We start from the raw sequence: 19,212 nt of genomic DNA, 5'->3' as shown, positions 1-19,212 counted from the left end.
GATTTCATTCACTGCAATACTACTCAGCAATAAAAAGAAAAAAAAACTTAAAAAATGAAGAAAAAAGAAAGTAACAAACTGCTGATACACATAATAACATAGATGAATCTTACAAATGTTAGGTTGAGTGAAAGAAGCCAGATGCAAAAAAGCATATACTACATGATTCCACTTATATGAAGTTCAAGAACAAGATACTATAGAAGAAAATATAAGAGTAAATCCTCATGACTCTAGGTTAGGTAAAGCCTTCTTAATATGACACCAAAAGTATTGAATAAATAATACACAAACACACACTAATTGAACTCATCAAAATTAAAAATGTTTCATACCTTACTAGATCCATCAAGAAACTGAAAAGAAAACCCACAGAATAGGGAAAAAAAATTGCAACTCAGAAGACTTTTATCTAGAATATATAAGAAATTCTTATGACTCACTGAAAAGACAAACAACTCAACTAAAAAAATGGTGAAATAATCAGAATAAACATTTTTCAAAAAAATTACAAATGGCCAATAAGTATATGAAAAGTTGTTCAACATCACTAATCATTTGGGAAATGCAAACCAAAACCTTAATAGGCACCACTTCACAACCACTAGGATGGCTATAATCAAAAAGACCTAATAACAAGTGTTGGTGAAGAAATGTAGACATAGGAACTCTTAGGCACCAGTTTTAGGAATGTAAAATGGTAAAAACCATTTTGGAAAACAGTATGGTAATTCTTCAAATAATTAAACAAAGAATTATCATGTGAACACCAATTCTACTCCTAAGTATACAATCAAGAGAAATGAAAATCTATGCCCAAGAAGGGAGGGGAAGTGACTGCTAATGGACACGCAATTTCCTGTGGTGACAGTGCACAAAAGTTACATAACACATGTTAGCGGCAGTATTATTCACATTAGCCAAAAAGTGGAAACAAAGCAAATGTCCATTAATTGTTAAATGGATTTAAAAAAAAAACCACACTGGTATAGCCATACAATGAAGTATTACTCAGTCATGAAAAGGGATGGAAGTATTGGTACATGCTACAACAAGGACAAACCCTGAGAACATTATGTAAAGTGAAAGAAGTCACAAAAGGAAACATTGTATGACTCTACAGATATAAAATATCTAGAACTCAGAAAGTAGATTAGTTTTTGCTGAGAAATGGAGTAGAAGTGAGAGAAGCAAGAAGGAATGGAATAGTAACTGCTTATGGACATGTGCTTTCTTGTGGTGATGGTTATACAACTCTGGATATGTGAAAAAAACAGAGTTGTATGTATACTTTAGATTGGTGAATTGCATGTATGTGAATAATATCTCAAAAAGTGTTATATAAAAAAAGAACAGGTAAAATATATCAGTGGCAATAAAAATCAAAATAAGTTTCAGAGGGGTGAGGATGCTAGAAAGGGAATGAGGGAATTTTCTGGGATGACAGAAATTTTCTAACATGATAGAAATCATCTATGTGTTAATGGACGGTTTACACACAAATGTGTCAAAACTCAAACTAAAGAACTGAGCATTTCTCTGATTGCAAATTATACACCAACTTTATAAAAATTTATAGAAAATACTATCTATAGGGGCAGCCCAGTGGCTCAGCGGTTTAGCGCTGTCTTCAGCCCAGGTGTGATCCTGGAGACCTGGGATCGAGTCCCACATCAGGTTCCCTGCCTGGAGACTGCTTCTCCCTCTGCCTGTGTCTCTGCCTCTCTCTCTCCTCTCTGTGTTTCTCATGAATAATAAAATCTTTAAAAAAAAAAGAAAAAGAAAGAAAGAAAATACTATCTATGGTTAATGACTCTAGGAGTACTGACAATTAGGTGAGAATCTACTGCTTTTCTATTCCTGAAAGCCCTTTCAGGAAGGCTAGTTTGTTTCTTTTTATTGCTGAGTAGTTTAAGCCCTTTAAAACTTTTTTTTAAATGACTATTACTTTGTAAAAGACTATTTTTTATATATTAAATATATGTATTTTGTTTTGCTGTTGTTGTTTTTTAAAGATTATATTTATTTTAGAGACAGAGAGAGAGCACAAATAGGAGTGGCATAAGGGTAGGAAGAGAGAAAATCCCAAGACTCCATGCTTACCATAGAGCCCAATGCAGCGTTCAATCCCAGGACCCCGAGTTTAGGACCTGGGCTGAAACTAAGAACCGGACTCTTAACCAAATGCACCACCCAAGTGCCCTTAAATGTATCTATTTTGTAAAGAAAGGAAAATATGAACATTATTCCATTTTTTCCTTTTCAAATTCATTGGTCACGCTAGCAAATTTCAGACTTTTCTAAAGATGAACTTCAGAATTTTTTTCAATGCTGTAGGTACAATGAAGAAGTCTTTTGTTAGAGAGTTGGAACATTTTCCAGAAAGTAGTACTTGAACTGATACTGTCAAGACTCCCCATTGAGCTACTAAATCATGGTACACAGAAAAAGAATTTACACATTCATAAAGAAAATGTAGACTTGGGGAGCCTGGGTGGCTCAGTTGGTTAGGTGTCTGCCTTTGGCTCAGGTCATGATCTTAGGGTCCTGGGATCAAGCCCAGTATCCAGCTCCCTGCTGAGCAGGGAGTCTACTTCTCCCCCTCTCTCTGCCTCCTCCCTCCTGCTCATTCTCTCTCTCTCTCAAATAAACACATACAATCCTTGGGAAAAAAGGAAGAAAGAAAAGAAAAGAAAAGAAAAGAAAAGAAAAGAAAAGAAAAGAAAAGAAAAGAAAAGAAAAGAAAAGAAAGGAAAGGAAAGGAAAGGAAAGGAAAGGAAAGGAAAGGAAAGGAAAGGAAAGGAAAGGAAAGGAAAGGAAAGGAAGAAAATGTACTTTACAGAATAGGTAGTTAGAATCATGTATTCTTATTCCTCTTTGCTAAATACAGTAATGAAACAACTCAGGAAGACTCCTAAAAGGTTGCCACCTAGTTGTAATATAATTAAAATATTCTGACATGATAGTAGAAAGTACATACTATCTGAAAATGTCAACAATTTCCAAAGACTTGAGGCTAGTTGGGATGCCAGAAAGGCTCAGTAGTTGAGCTTTAGCCCAAGTTGTGATCCCGGATCTAGGGATCAAGTCCCACATCAGGCTCCCTGTGAGGAGCCTGCTTCTCCCTCTGCCTGTGTCTCTGCCTCTCTCTGTGTGTCTCTCATGAATAAATAAATAAAATCTTAAAAAAAAAAAAAAGACTTGAGACTAGCAACTGGAAAAATGGTAATACAGCATTACTCACAGGTCTGTGTACTGCTGAGAAGTCTATTCAAAACGTACTTATTTCCCTTTTTGCAGTGCATGTGGGTTCACTGCCTTGTACAGATTTATTGCAGAAAAAAGAAAGTACCTTTCTATCCCATCATAATTTCCTTATGACTAATATAAGAAGAAATTTAACAGATTCAAGGAAAAGAATACTGACCCAGCAGGAATATTGTATATGCTACAATCAAAGGCATTCTCCACAGGTTTGTGTGGCCTCTTGGCCATTTTTTATCTTCCACTATTATACAGTAATTCATAAGCCCAAATTTATTCATCCTCCTAGAATGCTGCCAGACTAAAACATCAAAGGTTGGATGTTTATTTATTGGAGAATACATAATCCTCAGCCTAAGTAAGCAACTCCAAGTTTTTGCTCTAAGGGCAGCATTTACAATGGCTATAACCCCACATTAACTGAGATGGGAGTGTGAGAAAGCTAATTTTCAGTTGGACTACACTTTAAGTGAATCTGTATTTGGCTGCTCCAGAAGCTTAGAAGACTCAGGAGAGAAAAAGAACTTCCATTTCCCTTATGGACAGAACTAGTGACTAAACTGAGAACAAGCGAATACGCCAACAGAAAGTAGTTTCAATTTTATATTAGGCAGATTACCTTCACCATAATTTTGCTCCTGAGGAACTGAAACTTATTCTCACCAAAGGGTCACCTATTTAAGGAAAACAGCAGACGGTGTACTTCATGATGGGCATATGAGAAAAAAAGAGTAGCTTGATAAACATCAAAGAAAACAATAATACCTCTCACAATAATACCATGATTGAAAAATATAATGAGGGAGAAGGAAAACAATGGGTTCTCTTTTGGGTATCTGGCGTATGAAGTACTTGGGGGACATCAATGTAGGTAAGACGCATGGCAATGTAAAAGAACCTTAGAAAAGAAGTGAAGCCTACAAATAGAAATCTGGCAATTATCATAGTCCCCCCACCCCCTTATCCACAGCTTCACTTTCTGCAGTTTCAGTCACCCACAATCAAATGCGGTCCATTAACAGGTGATTCTCCTTCTGACTTATAAACAGAAGATCAAGAGTGGCCTAATGCTATGTCACAATGCCTACGTCACTTACCTTACTTCATCTCATCAAGGTAGACATCTTATCTCACATCACCACAAGAGAAGAGTACGTTAAGATATTTTGAAAGAAACCTCATTCACACAACTTTTATTACACTGTATTGTTGTAATTGTTCTATTATAGTATTAGTTGTTGTTACTAATCTCTTACTGTGCCCAATTTATAAATTAAACTTTATCATAGCTATGTATGTATAGAAAAAACAGTACATATACAGAGTTTGGTACTATCCACAATTTCAACCAAGCACTGGCATTCTTGGAATGTATCCTCCACAGACAATGGGGAACTACTCTATTTATGATATCCTATTTTACTCAGCATAATGCGTTCCTATGGATATCAGAACTAAAAGATCAGGATACACAGCAACAGGTCATCATGCCATTTAGAAATGTGTAAACTGTTAAGATAATTTACAAAGAGATAAGGATAGATCCAAGAAAAGCTAATGTAAAAAATTACTACATAAACTAAATTCACTGGCACTTGGTTCAGGGGGATCAACTTTCCAAACACTGTTTAAGTATCTCTCATAATGTTACATCAAAGAAACAGGATATGAATGTACTAGGAGAAAGAATAGCAAGTAGCAAGTTAAAAGAAAGGCAAATCAGTAGCAACAAAATATCTGGCTGATTCACAGAGGAGGCACACCTTTTCTCATCAACACCATCAAGCACAAATTCAAGTCTCAAAGCAACAGAAACAAAAAGGGGAGAATTAAGAGAAAACCCAACAAATTAGCACAGGAAACAATTCAGAGACAACTTACAGTGAGATACCTACACATGACAGGGATGGCTCCAGTTCTGAAAGCATGAGAGGGTTTTCTTTTGCTTCTGTTTAAGATGGGGTCTCAAAGAAGGCAAACACAGGAGACTCGCACCTCCCTCTCAAATATCCTGATCATAAACTGATGGTTTGGGGATTACTTTTATATAGACATTCCAGACAGACAAGCAAAGCAGACTTCTTACATTTCTTAATTTTAAAACAATAGGAACATAAGTTTAATAAATTCTTTATATTATCAAATTCCTTAGAAATCAGTTGATAAAATTCAACATAATCCTCAATAAAAAGAAAAGGATAAAGAGTTTATGTGAAGATCTTAAAGGCCTCTCATACAATTGAAATTACATGAATTTTTAACAGAGAAATTTGAAAAGATCTGTTTTTACTTCCTTCATAGTCATGGTTGTGTTATAGAGAGTACCCTCAGGAAAACAAGGTAATGCTTTAGTAGTAAAATTATAAAGATAAGATGAAAGTTAGATCATCTAGATTAGCACTGTACAACAGAAATATACTGCAAGCCCTTTATATCAGTTTAAGTGTTCTTAGAAGCCACATATAAAGTAAAAAAAAAATTTAATGTGATTAATTTTAATAATTTTTACCAAATATAGTCAAAATATCATTTTACCATGTAATAAAAAATTTAATTGAGATATTCTTTTTTTCAAATCAACTCTTCAAAAATCTGGTATACATTTTAGTCTTACAGCATATAACAATTCAGACCAGCCACATTTTAGGTGTTCAATTTGCCACATCTGGCTTGTGGCTAACATACTGGACAGGGTGAATTCAGATGTTGGTAAGATAAAGATATGTAAATTAAGGTTTCAAGGATTCTTGCTTATTACATTTAAAAATACATAAAATACATTTACTTTAGTTTAAAAGAACCCTTATTCATTTCCTTATTCTCATATCTCATCTCCAAAAATCTGTTAAAAAGTAAATGTTTATTCCAAATAGTCGAATATAAAAGGAAACAAACATGGTTGCATTGCCGAACTTTTGAACCACACAAATAATGGCTGACCCATTAAAAATTTAAATCAGCAACATTCCCTCCTTAATTAAAATGCACTGCTATCACACTTGAACCTTACCTTCCTAAATTCATCTCTGCCAAAGCCTTTGTATTTTTAAAATGAAAAACACATTTAACACATTAGAAAAAAATAGCTGTCCCATTTCAACTTTAAGGCTATCAATCATTAACTTTCATCAAACAGATCTTTGATATTTCTTCACATTTCTTCACATCTTTCTGGGATTGCCACATGCACTGATTTTTTTAAAAGTCATAATTGCAGTAAAACTATAAGTAGGAAAAACTATATAAAAATTTGGTACTTTCGGATGCCTGGGTGGCTCAGCGGTTGAGCGTCTGCTTTCAGCTCAGGGCATTTCCGGGATTAAGACCCACATGGGGCTTTCTGCATGGAGCCTGCTTCTCCCTCTGCCTATGTGCCTGCTTCTTCCTCTGCCTATGTCTTTGCTTCTCTCTCTCTCCCTCTCTCTCTCATGAATTAAAAAAAAAAAGTTGGTATTTTCATGTTTCTTAAATCATTTTCTAATATATTGCCATTTTTATACTTTCTGAATTAAAGAGAGTTAAGTAACATAACCAGAGACTCATCTATATTTGGAGAAGAGAACAAAAAATCCTAAATAAAAGCATATCCATATATCCCTTATTTTAAGTAGTAGTTACATCTCATAATTTTTACTTTAGTTATATAACTTGCATATCTACATTATATACCCCAGAAGTGGTCAAAGAAAATTTAAGTTATTATTCTTATAATTTTTCCATGGGTTTAATAGGTTAGCAGGATAGTAGGGCAGAACAGGGAAAGGAGAGCTAGACCTAGTGTTTGCCATTTTACTTTTTGTTAGAGTCAGAAATGTGTTTTTCCAGCAAGACTATTATGTAGATCACTCCCTAATAGACATTTTAAGGTATTCCCACTCTATTTCTTTTCCATTTGCTGCAAGTCTGATTTATCCTGAATAGGGACTGATTACTGGTCCTAAAATGAAGAAGTGTGGAACAAAGATGTACTTAACCTGCAGCATGAGATGAAAATGAAATGAGAAACAAATAAAACTTTGTTGTTACAATTTTTTAAAAAGTAAATGGTGCAAATATTCCAATTAAAAGGCAAAGATCATTAGTCTGTATTTTAAAAAGCAAGACCCAACTATATGCTGCCTGGCTGACAAAGATTCAAAAGAAAAAAAAAAAAAAGGATGGAAAAATATATAAAATTTTAACACTATTCAAAAGAAAGCTACAATAACTATACGAGATAAAGTAGATTTCTTTTTTAAGATTTATTTTAATTTTTAGAGAGAGACTGTGTGTACACATGAGTGTAGGTGGGGAGAGACAGAGAGAGAGAGACAGACTTAAGCAGACTTCCTGCTGAGCCAAGGCAGGGCTCAATCTCACTACCCCAAGATCACAACCTGAGCCAAAACCAAGACTCAGATGCTCAACTGACTGCAACACCCAGGTGCCCCGGGATAAAGTCGATTTCTAAGCAAACAATATTACCAGGACTAGAGAAGATATTTCACAAGAGGGCATAACAAACTCAAATGCTTATATACTCAAAAACACAACTTTAAACTACATGAAACAAAGACTACAAAGAATTTAAACAGAAATAGTCAAATCCACAATTATGGTTGGAGGTTTCAACAGTCTTCTGTCAATATCCAATATCACAAGTAAACAGGAAACCAGCAAAGATACAGTAGACTTAATATTATCAAATAAATTTAATTGATTAATGTTTACAGAATACTCAAAACAACAGCTGAATATACCTTCTTCTCAAATTCACATAAAATGTTTACCAAAATAAGATCACATTCAGGATCATAAAACAAGTCTCAACGAGTTTAAATGGCTATTGCTAAAGGAGGGCTTAAAAAGAAATATACAGCACCAAACATTTATATTAGAAAAGACAATAAAAGGACACAAACATTACATACAAATGTCAAAAAAAAATCACAAGACAACTACAGATCAATATTCACTCTGAACATAAATGCAAAAATCCCAAATACAATTTTAGCAGATCTAATCCAACAATATTTTATAAAGACAATATATCATGACCAAGTGAGTTTATCCCAGAATGCAGAGTTGATTTAACATTCAGAAATCAATGTAATTCACCATATTAAACAATAAGAGGAACACCACATGATTATCTCAATAAATGCAGAAAAAGCATTTGACAAAATCCAAAATCTATTTCTTTTAAACTCTAAGCAAACAAGGAAGAGAAAGGAACTTCCTCAATCTGATAAAAGCCATCTACAAAAACCTAGTTAACATATTTGATGCTTTATCCCAAGATGAGGAAAACAAGAATGTACGTCCACCACTTAATATTCAAATTTGCTAGAGGTGCTGGCCAGTTGTGATAGGCAAGAAAAAAAATAAATAAATAAAGGCACCCAGATTGAAAAGAAAGAAGTTCAAAGTGCTTTATTCAAGATGACATGCTCATCTACATAAAAAATCTCATGGAATCTAAAAACAACAAAAATATAAACCTACAGAACAAGTTTAGCAAGGCTAAAGGATACATAAGGCAATACAATTCCAATCAAAATCTCAGCAAGTATTTTTGTGGAAATTAACAACTTGAGGTAAAATTCATATGGTAATGCTAAGTTCCAAAAACAGTCAAAATGGGTGAACTAAGTTGGAGGATTAACATGATCCTCCAAGACATAGTATAAAGTCACAGTAATCAAGATAGAACTGTACTGGCATTAAGATAGAAAACAGATCAATAGAACAGAGTTAAGTCTAGAAATAAGCCTATACATACAATAACAACTAATTTTTTACCAAAGTGCAAAAGTACTTAAGTGAAGAAAGAATAGCCTTTTCAACAAATGGTACAGGAACTATTAAATATGCATATTCAAAGTATAGATACTTTGAATCCATATACTTTGCTCCATAAACAAAACTAACTCAAAATAGATCAGATCTAAACATAAAGCTATTAGAACTTCTGTAAGAAAATACAGGAGTCAAGCCGTGTGACCTTGAGTCATCAAAAGCACAATGTGGGGGCAGCCCCAGTGGCGCAGCAGTTTGGTACCGCCTGCAGCCTGGGGTGTGATCCTGGATACCCAGGATCAAGTCCCACATCAAGCTCCCTGCATGGAGCCTGCTTCTCCCACTCCCTGTGTCTCTGCCTCTGTGTGTGTGTGTGTCTATGAATAAATAAATAAAATCTTTAAAAAAAAACACACACAATCTATAAAAGAACCATTTCAAAATGGACTTCATCAAAATTTAAAACATATGTTCTTCAAAAGATACTATTAAGAGAATGATAAGCCACAGACTGGTAAAAAATATTTTAAAACCATATAGCTGATAAAGAACTCATATTCCAAATATACAAAGAACTCCTAAAATACAATGATAGGAAAGCAAATAACCTAATTTTTAAGGGGCAAAAAATTTCAAATTTCTTTTATCAAAGAAGATACTTCAATGGCAAATCAGCACATAAAAAGATTCTCAACACCATTAGGAAATGCAAAGTAAAACAATACTGTTAGAATGGCTAAAACTAAAGACTAACCAAGTATTAGCAAGGATGTAGATGAACTGAAAATTTCATAGTGATGGTGGGAATGTGAAAAAGTATAGGCCCTTTTGAAACAGTCTGACAGTTAAATATGCATTTATCATATAAACTAGCCATTCCAATCCTTGGTATCCACCTAGGAGAAATGTAGCATACATCTATGTATACTAAGGCTTGTACACACAAATAAATAATATTCACAGCACTTCATAACAAAAAGTGAATAAATTATGATATATCCATAATAGAATACTACTAAGCAATTAAAAGTGAACTATTCATACACACTACAACATGGATGAATCTCAAAATAATTATGCTGAGTAAAATACTCCATGTAAAGAAAAGTACTTATTATATTATTCCATATTTCTATAAAATTCTAGAAAATGCAAACTAATCTACAGTAACTGAAAGCAGATCAATAGCTGCCTAGGGATGGGAAGGGGGATAATAGATATGTTCATTTTCTGGACTTTCGTGATTATTTCACAAATATATATACATATGTCAAAACCTATCAAACTGCACACCTTAATTATATGTACTCTATTATGTCAATTATATACAAAAAAAGTTACTAAAACTTATCTCTCTTGTTACCCTTAAAGCCAGTGGTAGTATATATCTTGACTGAACATAAAAAGGAAGTCTTCCAATAATTCTTTTGTAGCTAATGCCCAAAAAGAGCTTCTGATAATAATAATGTGAAAGGGTTTATAGGGTCCAGAGTATACATTCCTAACAACTATTCTATTTCATTCCCATTAAGAGAAAAGGGCATTTTGCCTTCCATGAATAAATTGAATGAAGAGATTTCCCACTCTAAACCATAAATCAGATATCTAAATTAAATTACTTTATAAATTAACCAAAGGGGACTAGTTAGAGTTTAAATTAAAAATGGCAGTTTTAGGGGCACCTGGGTGGCTCAATTGGTTAAGCATCTACCTTCAGCTCAGATCATGATCCTAGAGACCTAGGATTGAGCCCTGCTTTCGCATCAGGCTCCCTGCTCAGTGAGGGGTCTGCTTCTTCCTCTCTGTCCTTCCCCACCCTCCCACTGCTCATGCTCACTCTCTTTCCCTCTCTCTCAAATAAATAAAATCTTAAAAAAAAGAAAAGAAAAAATGGTAGTTTCTTTGCCTTAAAAAAAAAATCCTAAAATTCAGGAACTTAGGGAATTTGCTATATTAAGAAACAAATCTCTAAAGCAGGGATTCCTGGGTGGCACAGCGGTTTGGCGCCTGCCTTTGGCCCAGGGCGCGATCCTGGAGACCCGGATCGAATCCCACATCAGTCCCGGTGCATGGAGCCTGCTTCTCCCTCTGCCTGTGTCTCTGCCTCTCTCTCTCTGTGTGTGACTATCATAAATAAATAAAAAGAAAAAAAATAAAAAAAAAATCTCTAAAGCTATCTGAGCCAGGAGAAAATTTTAGTACAACTTTAGTTTTAAGACCAACTCTTCCAAAAAAGACTTGAATACTCTTGTTAAAAAATAATTCTGATAAACAAGGAGCCAAACACTAGAAAATAAACATTCATAGTATGGGTAAACTTATATATACATATATACATAAATGAATGATTGCGCTCGTATAACTGCAAAGAAAGAAAAGCCAAGCAACCTCACTCACCTGTTTTGTTCCTCCAGTTTAGCCAGGAGTTCTAAGTCGTCTGGACTCAACTGTGAAGGGGAAGATGGAGAAAGGGCTGGCGTGGATAGTGTGGTAGATGAGGATGTAGTGTGTAATGAAGCAGATGGACTTGCCACCTGACTGGCCATCTGACTGACTGTATGTGATACTGTGTTCTTCACCCATGAGAGAGTAGAACTCAGCTTTTCTGCAACCTTGTCTGTCGCCACCTACAAATAAAAATGAAAGTTGAATATATTTTAGTTTTATTGCATTTATTACCAAGAAGGTAAGAAGTTTTACCTAATAAGTTAAGTTATACCTAATAACCACCATCACAATATTTTCTTTGAGGTTATAAAGGTAAAACCTACTTTAGCAACAATTGTCCTAACATCCAGCTTTTGGAAAATATTTCAGTTCTGCAACATGAACAAACTAGAACAGTGTTTTCCAAACTACATGCTAAAGTTCTTCAGAGAGTAATAAAATCAATATGACAGGTAATGCCAGCACCTTTTAAAAATGAAAAAGAAAATATCAATGTAAACGTATACTGTTATTCTTATGAAATTGTCTATATGAACATATATTCTTATGAAATTGTTGGTTTAGTTACAATATATGTATTACAACTAGTACGTAGTTGTAAAAATGTATACATTTTTATACATTTTACAAAATGTATACAAAATGTATACGTTTGTATACAAATGTATACAAAAATGTAATGTAAAAATGTATACATACATTTTTTAGTATACTGAGTTGGAATATAAAATGTATTCTGTAATGAAAAACATTTGAAAGCCAAGTAATTAAAACATGTCCAATGGGTGATGAGGACCCAGAAATGCTGTAACATAACTAATAATTCAACAAAAACTAGGGTTGCTTAGCATAAATTAAAATGTAATAAGACCCATGATACCTGTCTTCAAATGGCTAAAGAGTATTTTTATAGAAGAGGGACTTTTTCTAGAAGAACAAAATTATGATAAATGATTAAGTGAGTAGAGTGGGAGAGATGCAAGGCACAATTTTCACATAGTTAGAACAATTCAGAAATAAAATGGGATGCTTAGAAAGAATAGACATCCCATCAATGGCTATAACAAAGCAGTTATTATAACAGCCAAATGTCAGAAGTTGAAGATAACTTTCTGTTTGACGTAGGTAACCAAAATTTAAAAAGCCCTTAAGATCTCTCCAGTTGCTAAGATTCTGATATCCATATATTCAGTATAAATCATGCCCATCTCCTAAACAGATATGTATACAAATTCAGCTGAAAAACAAAATATATATAAATAATATTCAAACATAGCATTATCACTTCACTAATGAAAAACAATATACATAATAGCCATATTTGAATATCTATATAAAACTAAACATTCTTAATGATATGTTTATAAAATAAGGTATTAATAGGCTTTTTAAAGGCCTACATTTTCTAAAAACTATCATAAAAAGAGCTTCTTTTTTTTAAAGATTTTTATTTATTCATGAGAGACAGGGAGAGGCAGAGACACAGTCAGAGGGAGAAGCAGGCTCCATGCAGGGAGCCCGACATGGGACTCGACGTGGGACTCGATGATCCCGAGACCCCAGCATCACACCCTGGGTGTGAGGCAGGCATTAAAACCGCTGAGCCACACAGGAATCCCCATAAAAAGAGCTTCTTGATTGTGAAGTACTTATATAAAAGCTAGTAACTATGAAGCACTTTTATGTGCTTTGAGAAGATCTTAAATTCTATATCATAGGTAAATGGCTAAAACACTGTGAATTATTTTCGGAATCAGCATAGTCTCAGCTAATCTTAGTTATATATAGCAATTCATGCACACAGAAATTACAACACCAAGACATACAATCCCAGTGAAACTATTTTAGCAAACACTATTCTCATGGTTTGCCCAAAGCCTTTTTTGTCACCTCAAAACATAGATGACTCTCTCTCTATCCCCCTGCCCTATTTCTTCCATCTCAACCCAGCAGAATATTTTGATGTAAGGAAAGGATAAAATGGAAAAGGGATTCTAAGATCATATTTGAGCAACTCAATATGAGACTGGAACTTCTAAGACAAAAATGTGATTACAAGTGTTGAAAGGGACAGAAGTTTTTTTTAACCTTAGAACACCTCTTATCTTTAGTAACTTATTTTAGAACTTACTTCTCTTAGAAACAGTATAATAGGTGGTATAAGGGAACCCACACTGTTGAGGGAAGAATCTCCAAGAAAGACAAGTAGGATACAGTGTGGAACCCAAGGAAAAGAAGTATGGGGCAGATCACTTAGGCTTCCGGGCAAAAGAAGCCCTCGCCAAAGCAGAGCAGCAGCATACCTCCTCAGGGCAAAGCCTGACAGGAACCAAAGGATAATTTAGCCAGAACTTCCTTTAAATAGTAGGAGTCATGGTAGACCACAAAATAGCCCATTGTGATTTGTTATCCTACTGATCTTCTCTACATAATTACAACTACAAATTCATTTGTGAAGATGGCACTAATTTGCATCACAGTAAACAGAAAACCTAATGTAAATCACAGTAAACACAATCACAGTAAACAGAAAACCTAATGTAAAATTTACAGAAAACTGTTACCGTTATTAATACTAACCATTAATTTCAAATATACTTACAAACTTTCAAAAATTAAGACTTCACATTTCCATTACATAAAAGTTCTCTACTAGAGTTAACTGTAGGAAAAGCAAAAGATTCCTATTTGCTTATTTTTCATTTATTAAAACAAATAAACTTTTCATACCCCTTCTGCACACTGTAGCAACAGGCTTCCATTTAAAGAGTTTGAAATAACCAAGAGCACAATCCTGACATCCTTCCAACTTTGCTGAAATTCAACTGATACGAGATTCAATCTAGATCTAATGAAGGCTCATTATCTCATCTTTAAATGTTAAATACTTAAATATAACTGGAGTATTTAATTGCAGTTGCATTTTAATAAAGTTTAATACTCTTGGTTCTAAAAATCCCATAGGACTGATTCATTTTTCAATATCATCATGTTCTATTTTTCCTTTAACTCTACAGTACTTTTCCAAATCTCCACCCTGTCACCTCTAAATCTCCTTCCCTCATCCTATGGTAAACTGAGGTCATGAAGATATAGTAAATCTGACAATGCCATTACATCACAAAGTTCCTGTCTACCTCATAGAGAGGTTATGCATTTATTTTTAAATATTGAACATACTTTGAAAAGGTAAAACCATCATTAAAAATGCTTAGTAATCAGGCACAAATGACACATATTGTAGGACTTCATTTTTATAAAATGTCCATAACAGGCAAATCTAGAGATTGAAAGTAGATCAGTGACTTCAAGGGGATAAGGGATGACTGCTAATGTACATGGGATTTCTTTCTGGAGTGACAAAAATGTTCTGGGATTGGATTGTGCTGATGGCTACACAACCTTGTGAATGTACTAAATGCCACTGAACTTTAAGTGAGTGGATTTATGGTATGTGAATCATTATCTCAATTTTAAAAGGGCTTAGTTAATCTCAGAAAACTACATAATCTATGATTACGGAATCGATGATTCCAACCATACAAAAAAGGCAAAACAATGGAAACAGTAAAAAGATCCATAGTTGCTAGGGGCTGGAGTAAGGGAGAGATGGACAGGCAGAGCATAGAGATTCTTAGGGCAGTAAAAACACTCTGTACGATACCACCTGATGGACACGGATCCTTACACATTTGACCAAATCCATCCAATACACAACACTAAGAGCGAACTCTAATGTAAACTAGTGGATTTGGAGTGATTATGGTGTGTCAATGTAGGTACGTCAATTGTAACACATGTACCATGCAGATGGGGAATACTGAAAAGGGGGGAAGCGAAGTATGTTGGAGGACAAGGGAGTATATGGGAAATCTCTGTACTCTCCACTCAATCTTGCTGTGAGTCTAAAACTGTTCTAAAAAAGTAAAATCTTAATAATAGAGTTTAGTAGGATTCTCAGATATTACTACAAGATTTTAATAGGATCTCCCATGAAAAACAATCATGGTTCTTCTATTGTTCTGTATTTTACTATAAGGATGCTCTTCACTCCCAAAAATGACTATTTTATTCTTTTAAAATTTATTTTTATTTTAATTCCAGTGTAACTAACATACAGTGTTATACTAGTTTCAGGTGCACAATATAGAGATTTAGTAATTGGGCATATTAGTGCTTATCAAAATAATTGTACTTTTAATCCCCTTTGTCTATTTCACCCACCCTCCAGCCACTTCCCCTCTGGTAACTATCAGTTCTCTATAGTTAAGAGTCTGTTTTTGGGGGTGCCTGGCTGGTTCATTTGGTACAACACACAATGCTCAATCTCAGGGTCATAATTTCAAGCCCCACATTGGGCATGGAGCACTATTTAAAAAACAAACAAACAAACAAGGTCTGTTTTTTGTTTTTTCTCTACTTTATCCATTCATTTATGAATAGACACTTGGGCTGTTTCCATAATTTGGCTATTGTAAATAATGCTGCAATCAACATAAGAGTGCAAATATCCTTTTCAGTTAGTTTTTCATATTCTTTGAGTAATATGCACTAATACCCATTATGATATGGGAATTCAATTTTTAATTTTTTTAGGAACCTTCATGCTGCTTCCATAGTGGCTTGCATTCCCATCCATGCTGCAAGAGGGTTCCTTTTTCTCTACATCCTTGCCAACACTTGTTTCTTGTGTTTTTGATGTTAGTCATTCTCATAGGTATGGAGTGAAATCTCATTGTGGTTTTGATTTGCATTTCCCTGATGAGGGGTGATATTGAGCATCTTTCACTTTGTTGGCCATCTGTATGTCCTCCTTGGAGAAATGTTATTCATGTCTTCTGCTCATTTTTAATTGTATTGTTATTTAGGTGCTAAGTTGTGTAAGTTCTTTATACATTTTAGACTAACCCTTTATTGGATGTCATTTGCAAATATCTTCTCCCAGTCAGTTGTCTTTTAGTTTCATTGACTGGTTCCTTTGCAGTATACAAGTTTATGCTTTTAAATAGTCCCAATAGTTTATTTTTGCCTTTGGAAGGGCTTTATATTTTGCTTTAGTTTCTCTTGCCTCAGGAGACATATCTAAAAAAATACTGCTATGGCCAATGTCAGAGAAATTACTGCCTGGGCTCTCTTCTAGGATTTTTATGGTTTCAGGTCTCACATTTAGATCCTTAATTCCATTTTTGTCTACAATATAAGAAAGTGGTCCAGTTTGATTCTTTTGCATATAGCTGTCCAGTTTTCCCAACACTATGTGCTAAAGAGATGTCTTTTTCTCATAGCATATTCTTGTCTCCTTTGTCAAGAACTGATTGACCACAAAATCATAGGTTTATTTCTGGGCTATTTTGTTCTAATGATCCATGTGTCTCAAACTTTGTGCCAATACCAAACTGTTTTGATTACTGTAACTATGTAGTATATCTGGAAATCTAGGGCTGTGACACCTCCAGCTTTTTCTTTTCCAAGACTGTTGTGGCTATTTGGGGTCTTCTGTGGTTCCAAACTTTAAGATTATTTATTCTAGTTCTGTGAAAAGTGCTATTGGTATCTTGATAGAAATTGCACTGTATCTGTAGATTCTTTGGGTAACACGGGCACGTATCAGTATCTTCCAATTCATGACTATGGAATGTCTTTCCATTTGTTTATGTCATCTTCAGTTTTTTTCACTGACGTTTTATAGTTCTCAAAATATAGATCTTTCATCTCCTTGGTTAAATTTATTCCTAATATTTACTATTATTGGTACAATTGTAAATGGGATTGTTTTCTTAATTTCTCTTTCAAGCTTTGCTATTCATGTATAGTAATGCAAAGGATTTCTGAATATTGATCGTGTATCCTGCAACCTTACTGAATTCATTTAATAGTTCTAGTAGCTTTTTTTGGTGGAGTCTTTAGGGTTTTATATATATAGTATCATGTCATTTGCAAAGAGTGACAGTTTGACTTCTTCCTTACAGATTTGAATGCCTTGTCTGATGCTGTAGCTAGGATTTCCAGTACTATGCTGACTAAAAGTGATGAGAGTGGGGGGTGCCTGACTGCCTCAGTTGGGAAAGCAGGCAACTCTGTCTCAGGGTTGTGAGTTCCAGCCCCACATTGGGTCTGTTCACTTTCTATTTCTTCCTGATTCAGTTTTGGGAGGTTGTATGTTTCTAGAAATGTATCCATTTTTTCTAGGTTGTCCAATATGTTGGCATATAATTTTTCATAATATTCTGTTATAATTCTTTCTGTTTCTGTGGTATTAGTTATTTCTCCTCTTTCATTTCTGATGCCTTTTTTTCTTTTTTGATGAGTCTACCTAAAGGTTTATTAATTTTGTTGATCTTTGCAAAGAACCAGCTCCTGGTTTCACTGATCTGTTCTACTAGTCCTGGTTGGTTTTTGTTTTGTTTTGTTTTTTGTTTTATGCATTCCATTACCCTGTGTCTTTTGACATTAAGTCCATTTACATTCAGAGTACTTACTGATAGGTATGTACTTATTGCCATTTTGTTACTTGCTTTTCATGTTTTTAGTAGTTCTTTGTTCCTTTCTTCCTTTGCTCTATACTCTCATAATTTGTTGGCTTTCTTTAGTGATATACTTGAGTTCCTTTCTTTTCTTTTTTTATACCTCTTACTGGTTTTTAATTTGTGGTTACCATTCAGTTTGTATATAAGGACTTCTGCATATAGCAGTCTATATCTTCTCTCTATCCCTGAATCCCCATCCATGTTTTAGATACATGGTGTCATACTTTACATCCTTTTGTGAATCCCTTGATTGATTTTTACAGATATACTTATTTTTACAGCTTTTGTGCTTCCTACTTTTCTACTCTTATTTATGGTCTTTCCTTTCCACTCAAAGAATGTTCCCCTTTAACATTTTTTGTAGAGCTACGTTGGTGGTCAGGAACTCCCTTAGCTCTTGTTCCTATCTGACTAGGAACTCTTGATCTCTCCTATTCTGAATGATAGCCTTGCTGGATAGAGTATATTCTTGGCAGCAGATTTTCTCCTTTCAGCACTTCGAATACATCATGCCACTTCCATCTGGGCTGCAAAGTTTTTCCTGAAAACTCTGCGGATAGTATTATGGCCTTTCCCTTGTATGTAAATGTTTTATTTCTTTTTGCTACTTTTAAAACTCTCTTTATCACTATTTTTTGCCATTTTAATTACTATGTATCTTGGTATGACCTCCCTGGGTTAACTTTTGACTGCCTCAACCAATAATATATATCAAAAATGGCTACTGAGACTCACTTTTGGAACCCAGCCACCATGTTGTTGAAAAACCTAAACTAGCCCACACAAGGACCACACAGAAAGGCCAAGTACAGACATTCTGGCTAACAGCCCAGCTGAGGTCCCAGCATCAACCACTGGACAGGAATGAAGAATCAACTCCAGCCTCTAAGTCTTCCCAGCTTCTCTGCTGCACAGGCATTTTGAAGGAGAGACAAGCCTTTCTCCTAATGCTCTGTCCAAATTCCTGACCCAGAGAATCCACGGACACAGTGAAGCAATTATCTTAAGCCACAAAGTTTTATGGTGGTTTGTTATACAGCTATCGTAACTGGAATAGTATCATATTATCTCACGTAATTATTTATTTATTTATTTATTTTAATTTTTTTTATTTATGATAGTCACAGAGAGAGAGAGGGGGGCAGAGACACAGGCAGAGGGAGAAGCAGGCTCCATGCACCGGGAACCCGACGTG

The 19,212-nt window shown here is 34.6% G+C and overlaps 1 protein-coding gene across 11 annotated transcripts in view; it reads right to left on the bottom strand.

The window, feature by feature from the left end:
* The window catches only part of EVI5 (ecotropic viral integration site 5), a 195,304-nt gene that overhangs the window by 137,478 nt on the left and 38,614 nt on the right, over nucleotides 1-19,212 (bottom strand). For 10 of the 11 annotated variants that reach the window (XM_072754620.1, XM_072754622.1, XM_072754623.1 and 7 more), the window contains one exon: nucleotides 11,440-11,669. In XM_072754620.1, the coding sequence (XP_072610721.1) occupies nucleotides 11,440-11,588 (149 nt within the window). In that variant the 5' untranslated portion in view covers nucleotides 11,589-11,669. Of the gene's footprint in view, nucleotides 1-6,274; nucleotides 6,331-11,439; nucleotides 11,670-19,212 lie in introns of those variants that run through there. The other variant, XM_072754619.1, reaches the window with a different exon arrangement.

This window comes from Vulpes vulpes, chromosome 3 (assembly GCF_048418805.1).
Source record: "Vulpes vulpes isolate BD-2025 chromosome 3, VulVul3, whole genome shotgun sequence".
NCBI classification, from domain to species: domain Eukaryota; kingdom Metazoa; phylum Chordata; class Mammalia; order Carnivora; family Canidae; genus Vulpes; species Vulpes vulpes.
The sequence above is the reverse complement of the archived record's forward strand: the minus strand, read 5'-3'. Positions and strand labels throughout refer to the sequence as shown.